The sequence below is a fragment of the Ciconia boyciana genome, chromosome 4 (assembly GCF_034638445.1).
Source record: "Ciconia boyciana chromosome 4, ASM3463844v1, whole genome shotgun sequence".
NCBI lineage: Eukaryota > Metazoa > Chordata > Aves > Ciconiiformes > Ciconiidae > Ciconia > Ciconia boyciana.
In genome coordinates, this window is record NC_132937.1 from 28,925,358 (window position 1) to 28,944,258 (window position 18,901).

The window sequence follows — 18,901 nt, forward strand, 5'->3', positions numbered from 1 at the left end:
GAGTATTTAATTTGGCTTCCAGGATACTTTATCCTTGAACTGGAGAGTTTTATGTAAGTAGCACAACATGCTGTAACATAGATCCTCGTTGTGTTGCTCCATTTAGTTTTCTGTTTTTCTTATATAGTTATTTTGGCCATTGTAGACTGCAGGGATTCACCTGACCAAATATAGATGTCTACAGCTGATCCAGTCACCCTAGGCTCCTTTTCTAATCAACAGAGAAAAATAAACACATCCAGACTGTGATTTTATCTCATCCTAAAATGGATATCTAAAACAGGTTAGATGAAGGCCACTGTAAAATGCTTATTTCTCTCCATTAGCTATAAAGGGAGGTGAAAGGTTGTAGGCATTTAAAGAGTAGACCTCTAAAGATTAGAGGTGTAAACATCTTAAGTTTGGTGAGATAAGTCCCACCTAAGATCTTCACTTTCCTCCATTGATGTTTATTCTCGCCTGCTAAAGCACTGGGACATTTAATCTCTTGTGCTCTGACTTTGCCAATAGCAAAGTAGGAGACAATGTGTTACTTTTGCATTCATTTCTATTGATTAAGCATTTATGATTGTAGGCAATTTACAGGAGAAAAGCCTGCTGCTCTATGAAAGGATTGTGCTACCTGAGAGTCAACTGTAAGCTCTCTTACACCTGATTTCCAAACATAACTGTCAAAATGTCAGCAACTTCACCTTAGGATTACAGAACATTATCTAAATTTTAACAAACTTTTTTTTAAAAAAAACACAGTGGAAACATCATGTGAAGGAAACATTAAAAAACCCATTAATTCTTGCTTCAACAGTTAGAGATATGTGAAAGTCTAGGGATTAGCATGTTCCCTTTCCATTTTCAGTATTTATCTGGAATTTGCAGTATTTTTTTCTAGTGGTAATTTGCAAGGAAATCACTTTTGCTCTTTCCAGTTTACAAGTGGGATGTTGACTGCACACTCACCCCAGAGATAGGACAAATATTACCTGTATGTCAGCATCATTCAGTAGAGATTTCCACCCTCTGAGGGTAGTTTTCTGTAGGTATGAAAGTAGATGCATCTTCTCCATTTACCAATTTTGTTTGTCTGTACTTTTGTTTAAACAGTTTTTGCTAATAGCCATGGGAGCAGACATTAATTTAGTGAACTTAGCCTAGAAGTCTGATAGCTGTAGATAACTGAATAATCAATTCTGGAATTTTGGAGCAACTGTATAAGCAGGCTGAGAATCGAGAACTATCAGAGAGGAATGAAAGGCTGTACCTGAAGTGAAGAGAAAGAAAAATTGGAAAGGTTTATTCCAACAGTGCATAATTAATGTGGAAGCATGTTTTTCTTTCCTCTTCCCTATATGGCAGAAGGAGCTTTATTAATGAACTTGAAAAAGCTGATAGATTATCACACATTACCTGAAAATACACTTCACATGAAATGTTCAGTTTTAAAGACAAATGCATGGTATTTAACCTTAAAACCTAACTGTCTTTAGGGAGAAGCAGTTGATTCCAAAGAAAACAATGCCTGATTGAGAAGCAGTAAGACCTCCTGAAGGAGGGAAAAGAAATTAAAACATCATTGTAAAATATGGCCCCATCTAATTTACTTTTTCATTTTGCAGTAGCAAGGGAATAATATAGCCCCATTGACCTAAGTGCTGCAGAAGTGTATGGTGATTCCTATTTATGCCAAAAATATGGAAGTCCTTGGAATTTTTTGGAAAATGCTGAAACTTGATATCATGCCAGTCTTGCAGCAAATGATGACCTCCATATTCCATTAGATCAGTATATGCATACACACATACATGTCTGTTTAATAAAATTTTGCTAACAACAAAATATTAGCTATTATCTTGGGGTTTGTATACATATAAAAGTAGTTACATTCTGTTGGATACCAGTCAAAGTTTCAACTGAAATGCAAAAAATAAGAAATCAATGCTTTTGTACAGCTTCAGCTCACAGACATGTAAAATGTTAGTATAGGAATACAAGAAGACAGTGATGGAGGGAAACCTTAATTTTCCCTAGCTCTCTTGCAGGAGAGTGAAAGAGGATAGAGGTGAATAATACTTTTAAGAGACATTCTTTATACATGCTCTCCTTATTTTGCTACATAACGGGCAACCTTACATTTTGTAGATTCAAAAGATATTAGCAAGATTAGGTTGACTGCTCAGGCTCTGGAATGTGGCAGGAAAATATTTTAGGCATAAGAATTAACATTTATGTAAAGACTGTACACACTCTATAAAATGTAGGAACTAGGAACGCTTGCTGTATTTGCTCAGGTTTTTTTTCTTAATATGCTTTATTTATGTTTTCCATAGTGCATCCCCTCTGAAGCTTCTCACAACCCTCATAATCTCTGCCAGTCCCTCTTTCCAATGTGAAACCTCTTTGACCCTTCCTAGTCCCTCTTGCTGGAATTTATTAACCTGCCCTTGCCTTCCTGCCTCCAACCTGCACTGACCCCCCTAAGACTGCTCTTCCCATCCTGGATCAACTCTATCCATGCTGTAAAACTGAATGTTACTTGAAGCACAGGCCAGGGAACTGAATTTTGCCTTTACTGCTGCAGTCTCAAACCATCTTTATAAGCAAAGATCCAAGAGAATTCTTTCAATCCTTGGCATCAGTCTATAGTTTTATGACCTTATCAGCTTCATGGTTTCATCTTAGGGGTAAATTTTCCATTCCTATGCAACAAATAATTTTAATCTTTTCTCGCTGACCTTGTAAAATGCCCTCTCTGCATTGTTTACTCCTGTCAGGGTGTTAACCAAGTGCTCTGGACAGTTTCAGTTGAGGTAATTAGCTTTTGCTTGCTGAGAAATCTGCTTTGGTTTTTCTTCGCTTTGCCTATTAAACACAGGAGTATATTTCTATATGCAAAAATGACAGTAACAGAAAGCATCTCACTGACTAAAAATCCTTTCATTTACCTTCAAAAAGATTTCTTCTCTTTTCACATTTGTGAAAATATTATCTACTCCTATGATTTCAAATATCAATACAAGATTAGCTAGACAATGTGCTAAACTAATTTGCAAGTCAAGTAAAGAGCCTAGCTCTCCAAAATTAAGTTGTCTACACGAGATAGTGTTGAAAAGTGATGTCAAAAACCGTAAAACAAGGGTATTTTTAGAATTAGTCAAAATTACACCCGACCTGAAATGTTAAAATGACTGGTAAAGCTTTCATGAGAAGATAAAACTCATATGGAATTCATGCTTAGGTTTTAACCCCTAGAATACAATTTAACCTCCATTAGGCATTTCAAGTTAGGCAGATCATGGGTAAAACCTAGACTCTAACCAGAGGATGGCTTTTAACCATTGGATAAAAACCTGGGTCATCCCACATACATAAGATAGATAATCATCAGATTCAGAAACCCTTTCACAACAAGGAAGACAGTCTTCAGCACAAGAAAGTGAAGTGATAATAAAATTAAAAAAAACTTCTAGAAAATGCCTGAAAAGGGATTTGAAGAGATGAGCCAGAAAGTTCTGAAGGGAAAAAATAAAAATAAAAAAAAAGAATCTTATACTCCACCAAGAACAGACTTATAGAAAATTTGGGACACAAAACAAAACAAAAGCTCCATAAACCTGTATACACAATAAAAGAAGGGAAATCCTTACTTCCTGAGTGAAAGATAACACCTGAGAATAGTGTCATGGCTATAGGCTAGCATTGCTGAACTTCTTGGGGGGGGGAATCAGGCTGATTATTTCAAGTGCCTAAACCTGTATTAAAAATTCCAGATATTCATGTATAAAAAATTAGAATAATTTGCATATAAGGATGCTGGTCTGTATGTATCTACTTTGTATACATAAAAAGTACTGACAGTCACTATGATTTAATGCCAACACATAGAAGTACCACCAAAAAAACCTTGTCTCAAACATATATCAGTCTACTACCGTACTTTTTAAAAAGTTTCAGTAACACAATGTATATACTAAAGCTTTAAAAAAAACTTATGTGAACTGTTGAATAGTTCCCACACAAAATGCTGTATGGAAAAGGGAATTTAGCATGAGATATTCCCTTTTCCATGCCCAGTTGAAAAAGTAACAGAAAATAAATGTTTCAATAAAAACACCAGTTATGAATGGAATTTATTCTTTAAGATGGACGATTTGTTTTGCTAAAATTAAGGTTTCTTTATATGAAAGAGTATGGGCTTCTTTTGAGTTTTCTTTTTCCAGTTTCATGTAGAAAAGGTTCACTTAGATATTCCTTATTTTATCAAAGACTCATTCCTAGTCCTCTTCAGGCTCACACTGCTCCTCATGCTGGTACTTCACTATATTTCAAACATATAGTGCCATCATATAGCCAACAGTTTGAAAAATGTACTTTCAGGAAAACCAAGATGTTGCAGAAATGATGCTGCCCTTCACCAGGCAACGGATTCCTTCTTAATATAATTGTACTGCTTTGTTTTAGAGGCATTCACTTGAAGAAATCTTATCTTTTAGAGAAGATCTAAAACCACATTCTTCTAAAGAATGCAAAGGATCATCAGATGTCTGTCATCAAAAGATGAGCACATGTCTCAGAAGAAATGCAGGTGGAATAGCACACGAGGGAAAAGTGATATCATCACCTTTGCCTGCCACCTTTCTACGTATTTATGAGTTTTATGGTTTAAGATTACCACATATTATTAAGCTTTTAAGTTATTATAGATAAAATTTTCTAAAAATGGAGTTTATTTTGGGATTCTGAAGCTTAGTTTAAAAATAAAGTAAATAATATGTATTGTTCGGTTAATTCATATTTTCTATTTAAAACAATACTATAGAAACTTTAGAAAAAGATATTACTAGTTTCAAGAATGATCAGTAATATGTTCTTATTTTATTAGGCACTTGTTTAAGAAGATAAATGTTTTCATCCAGATTGCAAAAAAGGTGTCTTTAAAATTGTGTAGCTAATTTTTGTCATTGACATTCAGTTTAAGTCAGTATTACAAGACAATCTGTTACCTGAAAATTATTACAAAGGCCTACTATCAATAACACCCACTGAATCTGTTCTAATGTCTTTCACAGTGACAGTGAAGAAGGTAAATTTGGAGTGTTTTCTTTCTGTTAATATTTTTAATATTTTCCCTGCCTGACTTCACAAAAATATTTTCACAATCTTTTCCCAGTATTTCCCAATGCAGGCTACTGTGTTTGTATATGCAACAGACATTGCCAAAGGCTTTTCAGATTGATTTCATTTGAAGAACTTAATACTTTTGCAACAGCAAAAGTACCAAACAGCTTTTAAAATGTTACTAGTAATTGTCTTTTGTAAGTGCTGTATTTTCAGATCTTATGGTCACAAAGCTGGCCACATCAGTTCCACGGATAAAATTATTTTCAGGATTTTTATGACAGGCTTCCAGGACTTCATGCTCCAAAGATATGCTGTCCAAAACATCCGGCCATTACAGAAATCTTTTTTTAAATGTTGAAGATGTTTATGTGACAATACATTCTGCATTTTATCTTTCTTATTTCATAGAATCATAGAATCATAGAATCATTAAGGTTGGAAAAGACCTCTAAGATCATCTAGTCCAACTGTCAACCCAACACCTCCATGCCTACTAAACCATGTCCCTAAGTGACACGTCTACACATTTTTTGAACTCTTCCAGGGATGGTGACTCAACCACTTCCCTGGGCAGCCTGTTATAAGGCTTGACAACCCCTTCGGTGAAGAAATTTTTCCTAATATCCAATCTGAACCTCCCCTGGCACAACTTGAGGCCATTTCCTCTCATCCTATCACTTGTTACTTGGGAGAAGAGACTGACTCTCACCTCTCTACAACCTCCTTTCAGTTAGTTGTAGACAGTGATGAGGTCTCCCCTCAGCCTCCTTTTCTCCAGGCTAAACAACCCCAGTTCCCTCAGCCGCTCCTCATAAGACTTGTGCTCTAGACCCTTCACCAGCTTCGTTGCCCTTCTCTGGACACGCTCCAGCCCCTCAATGTCTCTCTTGTAGTGAGGAGCCCAACAATGAACACAGAATTCAAGGTGCGGCCTCACCAGTGCTGAGTACAGGGGCACGATCACTGCCCTAGTCCTGCTGGCCACACTCTTTTTGATACAAGCCAGGATGCCATTGGCTTTCTTGGCCACCTGGGCACACTGCTGGCTCATGTTCAGCCGGCTGTCAGCCAGCATCCCCAGGTCCTTTTCCGCCGGGCAGCTTTCCAGCCGCTCTTCCCCAAGCCTGTAGCGTTGCATGGGGTTGTTGTGACCCAAGTGCAGGACCCAGCACTTGGCCTTGTTGACTCTCGTACAATTGACCTTGGCCCATCGATCCAGCCTGTCCAGGTCCCTCTGCAGAGCCTTCCTCCCCTCAAGCAGATCAACACTCCCACCCAATTTGGTGTCATCTGCAAACTTACTGAGGGCACACTCAATCCCCTCATCCAGATCATTGATAAAGATATTAAACAGAACTGGCCCCAACACAGAGCCCTGGGGAACACTGCTTGTGACCGGCCGCCAACTGGATTTAACTCCACTCACCACAACTCTCTGGGCTCGGCCAGCCAGCCAGTTTTTGACCCAGCGAAGAGTACACCCGCCTAAGCCATGAGCCGCCAGCTTCTCTAGGAGAATGCTGTGGGAAATGGTGTCAAAGGCTTTACTGAAGTCCAGGTAGATAACATCTACAGCCTTTCCCTCATCCACTAGGCGGGTCACCTGGTCATAGAAGGAGATCAGGTTGGTCAAGCAGGACCTGCCTTTCATGAACCCATGCTGGCTGGGCTTGATCCCCTGGTTGGCCTGCACATGCCTGTTGAGCACACTCAAGATGAACCACTGCATAATTTTCCCCAGTACCGAGGTTGGGCTGACCGGCCTGTAGTTCCCCGGATCCTCCTTCCGGCCCTTCTTGTAGATGGGCGTCACATTGGCAAGCCTCCAGTCGTCTGGGACCTCCCCTGTTAACCAGGACTGCTGATAAATGATGGAGAGTGGCTTGGCAAGCTCCTCCGCCAGCTCCCTCAGTACTCTCGGGTGGATCCCATCCGGCCCCATAGACTTGTGAGTGTCCAGGTGGCGTAGCAGGTCGTTAACTGCTTCCTCCTGGATTATGGGGGGTTTATTCTGCTCTCCGTCCCTGTCTTCCAGCTCAGGGGGCTGAATACCCTGGGGATAACTGGTCTGACTATTAAAGACTGAGGCAAAGAAGGCATTAAGTACCTCAGCCTTTTCCTCATCCTTGGTGGCAATGTTCCCCCCCGCATCCAATAAAGGAGAGAGATTCTCCTTGGCTCGCTTTTTGTTGTTAATGTATTTGTAAAAACATTTTTTATTATCTCTTACAACAGTGGCCAGATTGAGTTCTAGCTGGGCTTTTGCCTTTCTAATTTTCTCTCTGCATGACTTGACGAGATCCCTGTACTCTTCTTGAGTTGCCTGCCCCTTCTTCCAAAAGTGGTAAACTCCCCTTTTTTTCCCGAGTCCCAGCAAAAGCTCCCTGTTCAGCCAGGCCGGTCGTCTTCCCCGCCGGTTCGTCTTACGGCACATGGGGACAGCCTGCTCCTGCGCCTTTAAGACTTCCTTCTTGAAGAATGTCCAGCCTTCCTGGACCCCTTTGCCCTTCAGGACTGTCTCCCAAGGGACTCTCTCAACCAGTGCCCTGAACAGGTCAAAGTCTGCCCTCCGGAAGTCCATGGTAGTGGTTTTGCTCACCCCCCTCCTTACTTCGCCACGAATCGAGAACTCTGTCATGTCACGGTCGCTAAGCCCAAGACGGCCTCCAACCACCACATCTCCCACCAGTCCTTCTCTGTTTGTAAACAGCAGGTCAAGCGAGGCACTCTACTCTCCACTGACTAAAAAAGCTCAGATCCCTCAACCTCTCTTCATAGCACATATGCCTGAGACCCTTGTGTACCTTGGAAGGCCTCTACCGGACCTGTTCCAGTTTCTCCAAACTGTTTTCTCTTCAGTTCATCTTGAACTGAAGGGCCCAAAACTAGTCACAGTATTTCAGACATGAAACAAGCAGCACTGTTCTGCTGGTCATGTGCTTCTTAATGTAGCCCAGTTTACAGTTTGTCTCATTTGTATTGCAAGCACACCATTAGCTCACATTCAGCCTGGCATCCGCTGTAACCTGTGGTCCTTGGCAAGCCAGTTAGTTCCCAGCATGTATCAATATATGGGACTATCCCATCCCAGAGACAGGGCTTTGCACTCTTCCTTATTGAACTTTATGAGATTTCTCATTAAGAGCAAAAATATGCTATATTGTCAGTCTTCTGGCATTCAGTTCATTTCTTGCTTTACCTTTGTGTTTGTCATATCCACAATGTATTGGTCTCCTTTTATGCATTCCATTAGTGGGAAACCATCTCTGTCAAGAACTTTTGCCTGAGAGTTACCAGAGACGATGAGAATGACATCTCCTGTGCTGCTATACTGTAAAGATTTGATTCGGTGACTAAAAAAGAAAGAAAAAAAAAAAAAAAAAGAAAAAGAAAGAAAATGTTTCAATTAAGTTCAGTTCCTGTAAGCCTATATTAAAATAAAAGTGTCAATGGTGAGAAAACGTATTGTAGAAATAGATACATATACATTCCTATACCAAAAAGGTGGGAAAAAAAGGTGGACAGTATGGAAATCACTCTCTACAAAATGCTTCCTGTAATTTTATTAAATTTACATATATATAAATATATAGAAACATTTAGGTTGGAAAAGACCCTTAAGATCATCGAGTCCAACCGTTAACCTAACACTGCCAAGTCCACCACTACACCATGTCCCTAAGCGCCACATCTACACGTCTTTTAAATACATCCAGGGATGGTGACTCAACCACTTCCCTGGGCAGCCTGTTCCAAGGCTGGACAACCCTTTCAGTGAAGACATTTTTCGTAACTGGAAGGCCACTATAAAGTCTCCCCGGAGCCTTCTCTTCTCCAGGCTAAACAACCCCAACTCTCTCAGCCTGTCCTCATAGGGGAGGTGCTCTAGCCCCCTGATCATCTTCGTGGCCCTCCTCTGGACCCACTCGAGCAAGTCCATGTCTTTCTTGTGCTGGGGGCCCCAGAGCTGAACACAGTACTCCAGGTGGGGTCTCACGAGAGTGGAGCAGAGGGGGAGAATCACCTCCCTCGACCCGCTGGCCACGCTTCTTTTGATGCAGCCCAGGATGCGATTGGCTTTCTGGGCTGTGAGCGCACATTGCTGGGTCATATTCAGTTTTTCCTCTACCAATACCCCCAAGTCTTTCTCCACAGGGCTGCCCTCAATCCACTCAGCGCCCAGCCTGTATCCACGTTTGGGATTGCCCCGACCCAGGTGCAGGACCTTGCACTTGGCCTTGCTGAACTTCGTGAGGTTTGCACGGGCCCACCTCTCTAGCCTGTCCAGGTCCCTCTGGATGGCATCCCTTCCCTCTAGAGTATCAACCACACCACTCAGCTTGGCGTCATCCGCAAACTTGCTGAGGGGTGCACTCAAGTTATTCTTAAAAGTCATTGTGGAATGTGGAATTAGGATTGAAGGCAAATCCTCTTTCCATCTCAGAGAAATGGAAAGTGGCAGCAAGAAGCCCATGGGCGTTTGCATCAGGCAAAGGAGTGTTGCCAGCAGGTCGAGGGAGGCCGTTATTCCCCTCTACACAGCCCTCTAGTGCTGGGTCCAGTTCTGAGCTCCCAGTACAAGAAAGAGATGAACATATTAGAGTGAGTCCAGTGAAGGACTGCAAAGATGATTAAAGGTTTGGACACAGAAGGAAGGGCTGAGAGAGCTGGGATTGCTCAGCCTTGAGAAGAGGAGGCTCCTGGAGGATCTTATGTATAAATACTTGAAGGGGGACAGGAGGGTGAAGCAGATAAAGCAAAGCTCAGTGGTGCCCAGTGACAGGACAAGAGGCAATAGGCACAAAACAAATTACAGGAAATTCCACTTAAACATAAGAAAATGGTTTGGGGGTTGGTGGTTTTTTGTTTGCTTTTGGGTTTTTTTGTTGTTTGTTTGTTTGTTTTGGGGAGGATTGTGTTTTTTGTCTCTTGGGGGGTTTTGTTTGGTTGGTTGGTTTTTGTTTATTTGTTTTTTTGTGTTTTGTGGTTTTTGTTTTTTGGGTTTTTTTATGGTGGGGGTGGTCATACATTGAAACAGCTTGCCCAGAGAGGCTGTAGAGTCTCCATCCCTGGAAATACTTAAAACCAAACTGGACAATGTCCTGAGCTACCTGTAGTAGTTGACGAAGCTTGGAGCAGGGCGGTGGAATTGTATGATCTCCAGAGGTCTCTTCCAACTGCAACCATTCTGTAATTGTGTAAAATTCAGTATCAGTAGGTGGGTATCTACCTATGTGCATAGATAGGTCAAGCCAGGAAAACTCTTTTTTTTCTGCTATTAACACACGTATTTGCCTGGAGGGGTGGGATGTAGGACCTTCTTTGAGCTGGAATTTGATGTTTAGCATTTCCAGTGAAAAAGATGTCTACCTAAGTTATTCTAAGTGTAAACAGTAGGAAAGTTAGAGGCATCAAAGGATAAATGCTCTTTAAGAATTTATTATTTTTGTATGATAAAGATTTGCCTTTCCCCCTTACTCCCAATGTTAAGACCTAGTCTACAATGATCCCTTTGTTGTTTAGAATTTAGAATAGTTGTATAGTTGCTTAGAATTTTTACTTCTTTAGGATTGGGAAAAATTATTAGAATTTAGTTCAGGAATGCAGTATTTGGGTCTTTTTAAAATATTGCTTGTTTCTAAAATAATCTGAAAATCTGCATAAGTGGTTTTTATTATTTCTTATAAAGTAGGTTTATATACCAGTGGATTAATAAAATTACTTGCATGTTCAGAGCTTGTATTTGTTTAGTTTTTAACAAATTATATTCTGGAGACATTTTGCGCTTTCAGAAGATTTATAGGGCTGCATTTAATGGCAGTTTCTTTTTCCTGCTCTGGAGCACGTGCCATGGTGGTTTTAAGTGTGTTGTGCATGTTTGACAAGTTAGAAACTTAGCAATCCCCATCAGCGCTGAGCCACGCTGTCTCAGGCTTTGTTTTTGTTGGCTGGTATCCAGTACCATGCTATAAAATACATTTACTTGACAGTAGAAAGTGGAGAACCACATTAACTACAAAGTTTAAAAAGGCTGGCTAAACACATGCAGTAAATATTACTAAAAGAAAAGGCCACCCACCTTTGACCTTCAATACTTGTTATTAGCTTTGTGTGTTTTAGAGTTACCGTAGCATTTTGAGCATTACATAACAGTATGTAAGAATCTCTTATTTAAATAAACAACTTATTAGCAACCCTGGATTGGTTATTTTGGTCACTTGTGGCAGGGATCATGGACATAATGCATTATCAGAATTGTACTTTGTACTTCAGAGTTACCTGTAAAAAGATTGTCCTTTAGTTGCCTCATAATGAATAAACCAGGTGTACTTGTACCTGTAAGTAAATGGGAAGGTACAATGTTGTATGTATAACTATGTAGAAGGAGGATGTTTTACAGAGGAACCTTGAAAAGAATGGTCAGTTGATTCATATAAACGCATCTCAATTTTTCTTGTAAATAAGAACACAAAGCAGAAAAACAGCTCAGAAGAGTCATCCATCATCTTGTAGTAAAATGAAGTTCTGATTCATGATGGCTGACTGGGCTTCAGGTTTTTTTGTTGTTGTTGTTGGGGTTTTTTGTGTGTGTGTGTGTTACATGCCTCATAACATTCAGAAAAAAGGGATCTGAACCAAACCAGAAATAGTATGGAACATGAAATGGGAAGTGATGCAGGAGTCACTAGAGCTGATACATAACCATTCTCTTCCAGATTAGAAGGTTCTCATCTCCCAAGTTATAGGGCTATATTTCACTTGCACCCCTAATTATATTTTAGCTTTGCTGTATTTCTCTTGTTAAGACATTAGTGGTTCCTATTTTGTGAATTTCATGCACTGTATTATGTAAAAAAAAATATATACACACTCACACAGAGAGATACTTTAATGATAGATGGATGTTAGTGGTTGAATATTGAATTATTAATTCACTTTGAGAAGAGTCTATTCCTGTTTTTTGAGAAAGGAGAAGTGGTAAGCTTGGAGAAAAAGAAAAGGGCTAGAAAAATTAGCATTATTCAGTGAAATACTAAGACGATGATGCATGCTGCCAGCTCTGGATACTACATAGGTAACACAAATGCTGTCAAGACCTGTCTTCAGTCTTGGACAGTATCCTTTTAAAGATTTACTATTTCCCAAAAGTAGATACGTGTGTCCCCCGCCCTCCCCCCCCCAATTAGTCAGATGCACGTACAGGTTTTGTGTTTGTGTTAAGGTGTGTTGTCCTTCGTGGCAGATTGTGCCCACTTCTTTGGCTCTCTCGGGTCAGAAGCTCGGGTCTTACAGAGTTTCTGTGCTGGCCTGCTGAATCAGACTGAATACAGCAATCAGTCACATGGAGAACTATGCTGTGTGTATAAAAGAACAATACTCTTAATGTCTGAAAATGAGTTTCTCTGCTGACCAGAAGGGTGACAGAGCTGTGAGACATTGGCTTCAAATACCAAGTTCTTCTGAGCGTTCTAGGGAAGAAAGAACCAAGAGTGAAAGTCAACTCTTACATTTCTGCAGTCAGCAAATGAAAGGTCAGCGCTGTGTGAGAAAGCTTTAGTGTGAGAAGGGAAAACAGATAAAGAGCAGAGCAGTGTGGAAGAATTAAGAATTAAAAAGAAAAATGCAAAAGTCATGAAGGCTTGCATTGCTATATCTGAAGCACCTCATTGTTCTCCTTCAAATCCCCCTTTAACTTTCTATTTCCATTATTTCCATGCCCACAAAGACCCTGGAGCAGTTAGCCTATGGAAACCACTGGTTATCACGCTGCCACCAATTTGTACTTCCTTCTCTGCCTACATCCATGTGTTGTCATTCCTTTTACATTGTATTCTGCTCTGGAGAGGAACTTTTATTCATTCATGTGTTCACATATTCATTCACGTATTCAAGCTCATTCCTACTACAGTGTGACTTTGATCCGCTATTTGACAATATGAATATTAATTCTAAGATCTAGATGAATGACCAACTATCAATATGTTGCTCTATTTCAGAGTGTTGTGCATTGCCTTTGGCATCTCAAGCTGAACCAGATCATGGTTGGTACAGGAAATGGTTTGGCAAAAGCGTACTGTGCTGGTTTTGGCTGGGATAGAGTTAATTTTCTTTATAGTAGCTAGTATGGGGCTGTTTTGGATTTGTGCTGGAAACAGAGTTGATAACACAGGGATGTTTTAGTTGTCACTAAGTAATGTTTGCACTAGTCAAGGACTTTTCAGCTTCCCATGCTCTGCCAGGTGCAGAAGTTGTTCTTGGCTGTAGACACAGCCAAGATAGTTGATCCAAACTGACCAAAGGGCTATTCCATACCATATGACGTCATGCTCAGTATATAAAGCTGGAGAAGAAGAAGGAAGGGGGGGATGTTCGGAGAAAACCCACGAGTTTTCTCACTTTTACCCTTCCGATTCTCTCCCCCATCCCACCGGGGGGGAGTGAGCGAGTGGCTGTGTGGTGCTTAGTTGCCGGCTGGGGTTAAACCACGACACGTACTATGATCCTGTCAAAAGCCAGAGGTATGTAATCATGATTAATGATTAAGAACATGGTTTTTTCTCAAATTTAGCCTGATTCTGTGATTCTATGATTATATTAAGAAATGAGAAAAATTGGTTTAGTAACATTTATTTTGCAGAGTTTTACTTATTTAGTTACAGTAGAAAGAAAAAAAAAACAAAACCAGTTTGTTTTTGAAAAGCAGTGCATTTTCCTCTGGGCTTTTCATGATGCAGTATGCTGGCTGTTCTACCTGAATTTACAAACACTTTCATTTTTGAATTGCATGAAATCTGCAGTAAGAATAACCAACCTTTCATCTGATCTCTTGAAGGCTGTTGATATGGTGTTATTGAATGGATATTTGTTTTATTTAGTCATATTTTTTGGTGTCTTTTTTTTCTTCTGAAGTAAAAATCTTCATTAGAAGCATTAGCTTAAACTTCAGTGTCTGTGAAGTAATGCTGGAAGACCCAATTTGAGAGTGAGCACGTTCCCATCTTTCTGCTTGTCTTCTCACCCGCTCCCTCCTGTCATGTGTGGATTTTGCCTATACATCTAATGGAAAGGTGGTAGTGATTCATCAGAAGGTGACTTGTCAGCCTATAATAAAGACAACTAGTCTATAAATACTTCTTTTGCAATTAATTTGCTTTTACCATCTGGATTGGCTGGAGAACTGGGGCATGCTTCCTTCCTGTCAGCAGTGGGGAGATGTACACTTAATCTATACTGAGTGGTATGAATAAGATGTTCTTCCCCTATATGCACTCATCTTTGTTTCACTGGCATCCAAAAACATACTGTGTTACAGTTCACAGTTTCTGGATACTTACTGTGACCTGGACACTTGGATGTGAAGATAAACTCTGGTTTACAAGATTATGAGAAATAAGTTTTATTTTTCTGGTCTTTGTCAGTTTAGAGAACAAGAGAGTTGGTCATCGTTGTTTGGAACCCTCTCCATAGGGCAGCCTGAGTCTCCTAGGCACAGAACACAAGAGCCCTAGCTCAGTTTTGTGCCAAGTTTGTTTCCTGGTACTTATCATGAGGAGGAAAATACCACCAGTTTAAATCAGTCTTGCTGCAGCCGGGCTTATGCAGGCTTTCCCGCTGCAGTGTTACAGACATCTCTGGTTAGACAACTGCCACCTCTGCTGCTTAGGAAGAGTACTAGGAACAAATCATTGCCCATGTTTGGAGAGGAGCATTTTCAACGTGCACACTACGAGTATGAATCTACTACGAAATGAATCTTCCACCCTTATTTCTGCATGTCATATAAACTGCTCTGTAACAGAAACACTAATCTCTCTACCCTCCTTCACATGTGCATGGACAGGCAAAGATACACACATTGATGACTATTTAAAGTACTATATAATTTTGTTGAGACTGTCTTGAATAAAAAATGGTTTCTGTTTGATATAAACAGACCAACTGAACCGCTGTGTGTTTCCTCCTAGGGGAGCAAAATTACTTGTGGTCAAAACAAAATGAAAAGAGAGACAAGCAGAGACTCTTATGCAGGATTACATTATAACACGTAAGGAATTTAAACATATCTTTATAGCAGCATCCTTAGCTCTTTTTCAGGTTTGAAATGATTTGCAGATCATTTAGCTTTATATTTTCCCCTCTAAAAAGTTGCAGTCTTTCATTAAGTATTGAGCATTGGTGTGAGATGTTAGTGCTTTATACAAGTTTATTTATAGCCTTGTACAACCAGAAAGGTATATATTCTGTATGCTCTGTAGTTATTAATAATGGTTGGTTTCTAGATTCTGATGCACCTGAAAGGACAACTGCCTTTAAAAAGTTGGGCTGTCCTCTTACAAGTATTTTTTTTTTTAAAGAAAATTAAGCTCCAAGATTCTCTTTTTCCTTTCTTAAATCTTCAGGTTTGCATAACTAAATTGGCGAGTATAGATGGGTTTAGGAAGCTTTTTGCTACTTGGGAACATCAACAATGGGACGTTAGTGATAGTTCTTGAACAAATTCCAAGTGATTTTTCAAGATTTAGAACTTGTCCAGAGTTATATGGGGTTTTAAATAGCTTAAGTATCTCTTTAGCCTCAGGGTTATACTTGTATAAGACCTTATGTTCATATTAAGGCTCACTGATGCATAAGAAATAGTTATCATTGTTACTATAAAATGCTTAGTGATCTGCCTTTTCCCAAGGGCATATTTTACAAGGGGACAAGGATATTGACTGAGAGATTTTTAGCCCTCCCCATTAGCGTTGCCCTATGTAATGTTTCCTCATGTGAACTAAGAGCTGTCACATGGTTGTGCTATCCTGCTTCTCTTCTTCCTATTCCAATTCCACAGTATTTGGATTCAGCTCTGTTTTCCAGTACTCTTGATCTTAGAAATAGCTAAATCCACTTCTGTAGAGCAAAGTAGTTGTTTGGCAGCATAACAAAAAGAAAATTTAGAATTACAAAGTCTGAGCAGTCTTGGTAACCAGGCCCATGTCAAGGCACTTTGGTTCTGGGTTCCCATATCAGGTACTTTCCAGCCACAGCTGTCTCCTACTTCTCACTGCTGTAGATGTGCAGCTCCAGTTTTTGGGTAGCAGTGGGTAAAGTAGCAGCCATAAAGATCAGGGATATTTATCTCACTCCATCCTCCAGCCTTGGCTATATCAGCATATGGTCTATTATCTAAATACTTTGTGTGCACTGTCCTTAATGTTTATACTGTAAAGAGCTTTTGTGATTTTTTTTTTTTAAACTTTCTGCTAAGCCACGACATTACAATCCAATGGGACTTGTGTATCCAATGACATTGATAAATGCCATTCAAAGATTTAGGTCCTAATTATGCAAAGTTTTGGAATTTTATCGCTGAGTTTTAGCTGTTTAACTGTTTCTTCCACATAATTTTGAAACCAAATAAGGATACTTCTATATAAAGCAGCGCAGAAAAATGTTGTAAGGATTTGCTTTGCAAATTAAGTTTGTTGCCTGTTTTGGAAACTTTTCAGAGGTTATATGTCTGTCTTTTAAGTTTACAGGTAGAACTGGAAAGAACTGAAGATCTCAGAAGTCCTTTCCAAAGTGAACCAACCCCTTTTTCCTTCTCCTTCTCTTCTTTTTTTTTTTTTTCCTTCAGACTTCTAGCTGCTCTTTAATCTCAGGATTGCCTGTAATGGCTACTTACAATGCAGGAATGTTGTTTGAGGCATTAGGTGTTACTTTTAAAACATAGGAATGCGCAGCTTGGTTTTCCCTTGGGCAACCTTGATTCCACAAATGGCAAAAGCTTGGATCTGTGCATTAGTCACCTCAGATGCTCTATGCAAACAAATCAAGGTTAGTGCTTGCTAGCAAATTGTCCCAGGCATTTCATAATTCATGAAATCTGCAAAAATAAAACCTAAACATTTATTCCCAAAGATCTACTGCTGTGTCACATGGCTGTGACTTCACTCAGTCTAATAAATTGAGCAGGCTTCCAGAAATAAGCTTGAAAAGTCAAACTGATAGGTCCCTGGATGCTGCCTTCCATTTTTTTTTTTTTTTTTTCAATATAGAGCTGGTGCCCCTAAATTTAATATTTGTTTGGCTGGTTTTTGTCTTTGTTGGGTCTTTTGATCCCAACACAATTTCCCACATTTCGGGAAACAGCAGCAATCAGCACACCTGAATGTGAGAGCTGTACCTCACCACAAGAAAACTGTGTCCCTTAACATGGTGTTTCTCTGTTGCTGACAAATGTATCTCTTGTCTGAGCAGACCGAAACAGTACATAGATAAATTACTGTGATTTAAGATACTGTAGCAGTTTGATGAGTAAATAGCAGTTTTTAAATCCTGATAATTTAGCCAAATTGTCTCAGTTATGGCTATTATTCCAACCTTGATTAATCTCATAATTTAAGGAAAACATGGTTATGACTTCATACGCAGAAACATAATATTTTTGGATCATTGAGGGGGTTCCTCCCCTCTCTGTCTCAGATCCAATAATGCATCTATGGTTTTGTCATGGTCTTAGAGTATTAGAAAGCTGTAGAAAAATGGAAAGTTCAGAAAAGAGCAACCCGTTGGTCACAATGCTAATGCTGAGAACTGAATGACAGAGGAATAAATTAAATATGCATAAATTGTGCAAACACTATTTCAGATGAAAGGCTCCTGCCTGAAGGAACCCTGGAAATTTGACTGCTTTCATCTTTGAAAAATTCAGCAGGAAGAAGCCCTCTAAAATACACCTCAGTAAACCACTGCTTGGATACAGAAGAACTGGGAGTCTGCTTGCTTCTGCCACCTTTCCCATTGCATGGAAGAATCCCAGTCTTTGCCCTCATAATTAAAACCTTAAAAAGATAATGGAATTTCTAACATTTCTTTTTCTCCAAACTGTGACTCTTCAGCCGATGTGCTTCCAATGTTCTGTGAACCACGACAGCAAAGCACCAGGAAACAGCTGGAGAAGGATAGGCTGGACCCCATGAAGTCTCACAAACCTGAACCTCCAGTAGCAGGACCAGTTAATCTAGGCATAATCATTTCGGACTGTCATATGCCAAAGGCACCGTCGTGCTTGGGTTCTACACTCATTTGGATTTGCATTCAAACTTTTTTGGGTGGTGACTCTACTATGTGTGTGGGCAGTGTCCAGCACTGTAAGATGTTGGTCTTTGATTGGAGTGCTTGCCTGGAATAAATTAATAATCGCAATGACTTTAAGTTATATAATCAATAAAACACTTACGTGAATGCAGTTCTAAATTAGACTCTTCCTATAGTATTAAATAGCTTCTTTGTATCAGATCACTGTTACAGACACAATACAATATTTCTCTGTTTATTTCTTAAATATTTTTCTCTAAAATACTCTCTTTTTCTTTTTCTTTTTTTTGCTACAGGTCACGGTGGCCGTGTTGGAACTCACAGAGATACCTTGTCATCATATATAGTCAAGAATATTGCACTGGATAAGACAGATGATAGCAACCCTCGAGAGGCTATTTTACGTCACGCAAAGGAAGCAGAGGAGAATCCATACTGGGTTGCTCCGGCATATGCTAAGTAAGGAAACAATTAAAAATACAAGTAATATTTTTGGAGGCCAGTGGGAGTTTGGTAAAAATAGAAGACACACATTTTTAATGGTATACTTTGCCTTTTCTAGATTGCTGCCATGAATATGTAAACCAAAAATATGCCATACTCTTTCATGAAGGTAAGAGTTTCCAGAAGGTTAAATTGTTGAAATTTGACATTTCCATTTTTAAAATGTACCTGTCAGTGCTAGAAAATTATTCTAAAGCTA

General features: G+C 39.6%; 1 protein-coding gene across 1 annotated transcript in view; it reads left to right on the forward strand.

Annotated features, from left to right (window-relative positions):
• The window catches only part of WDR70 (WD repeat domain 70), a 161,688-nt gene extending 143,027 nt beyond the window's left edge, over window positions 1–18,661 (forward strand). The window contains 4 exon segments of the mRNA XM_072860900.1: window positions 13,113–13,186; window positions 15,081–15,160; window positions 18,000–18,125; window positions 18,495–18,661. Coding sequence (XP_072717001.1) covers window positions 13,113–13,186; window positions 15,081–15,160; window positions 18,000–18,125; window positions 18,495–18,661 — 447 coding nt within the window.
• Window positions 18,662–18,901: the final 240 nt, after the last annotated feature.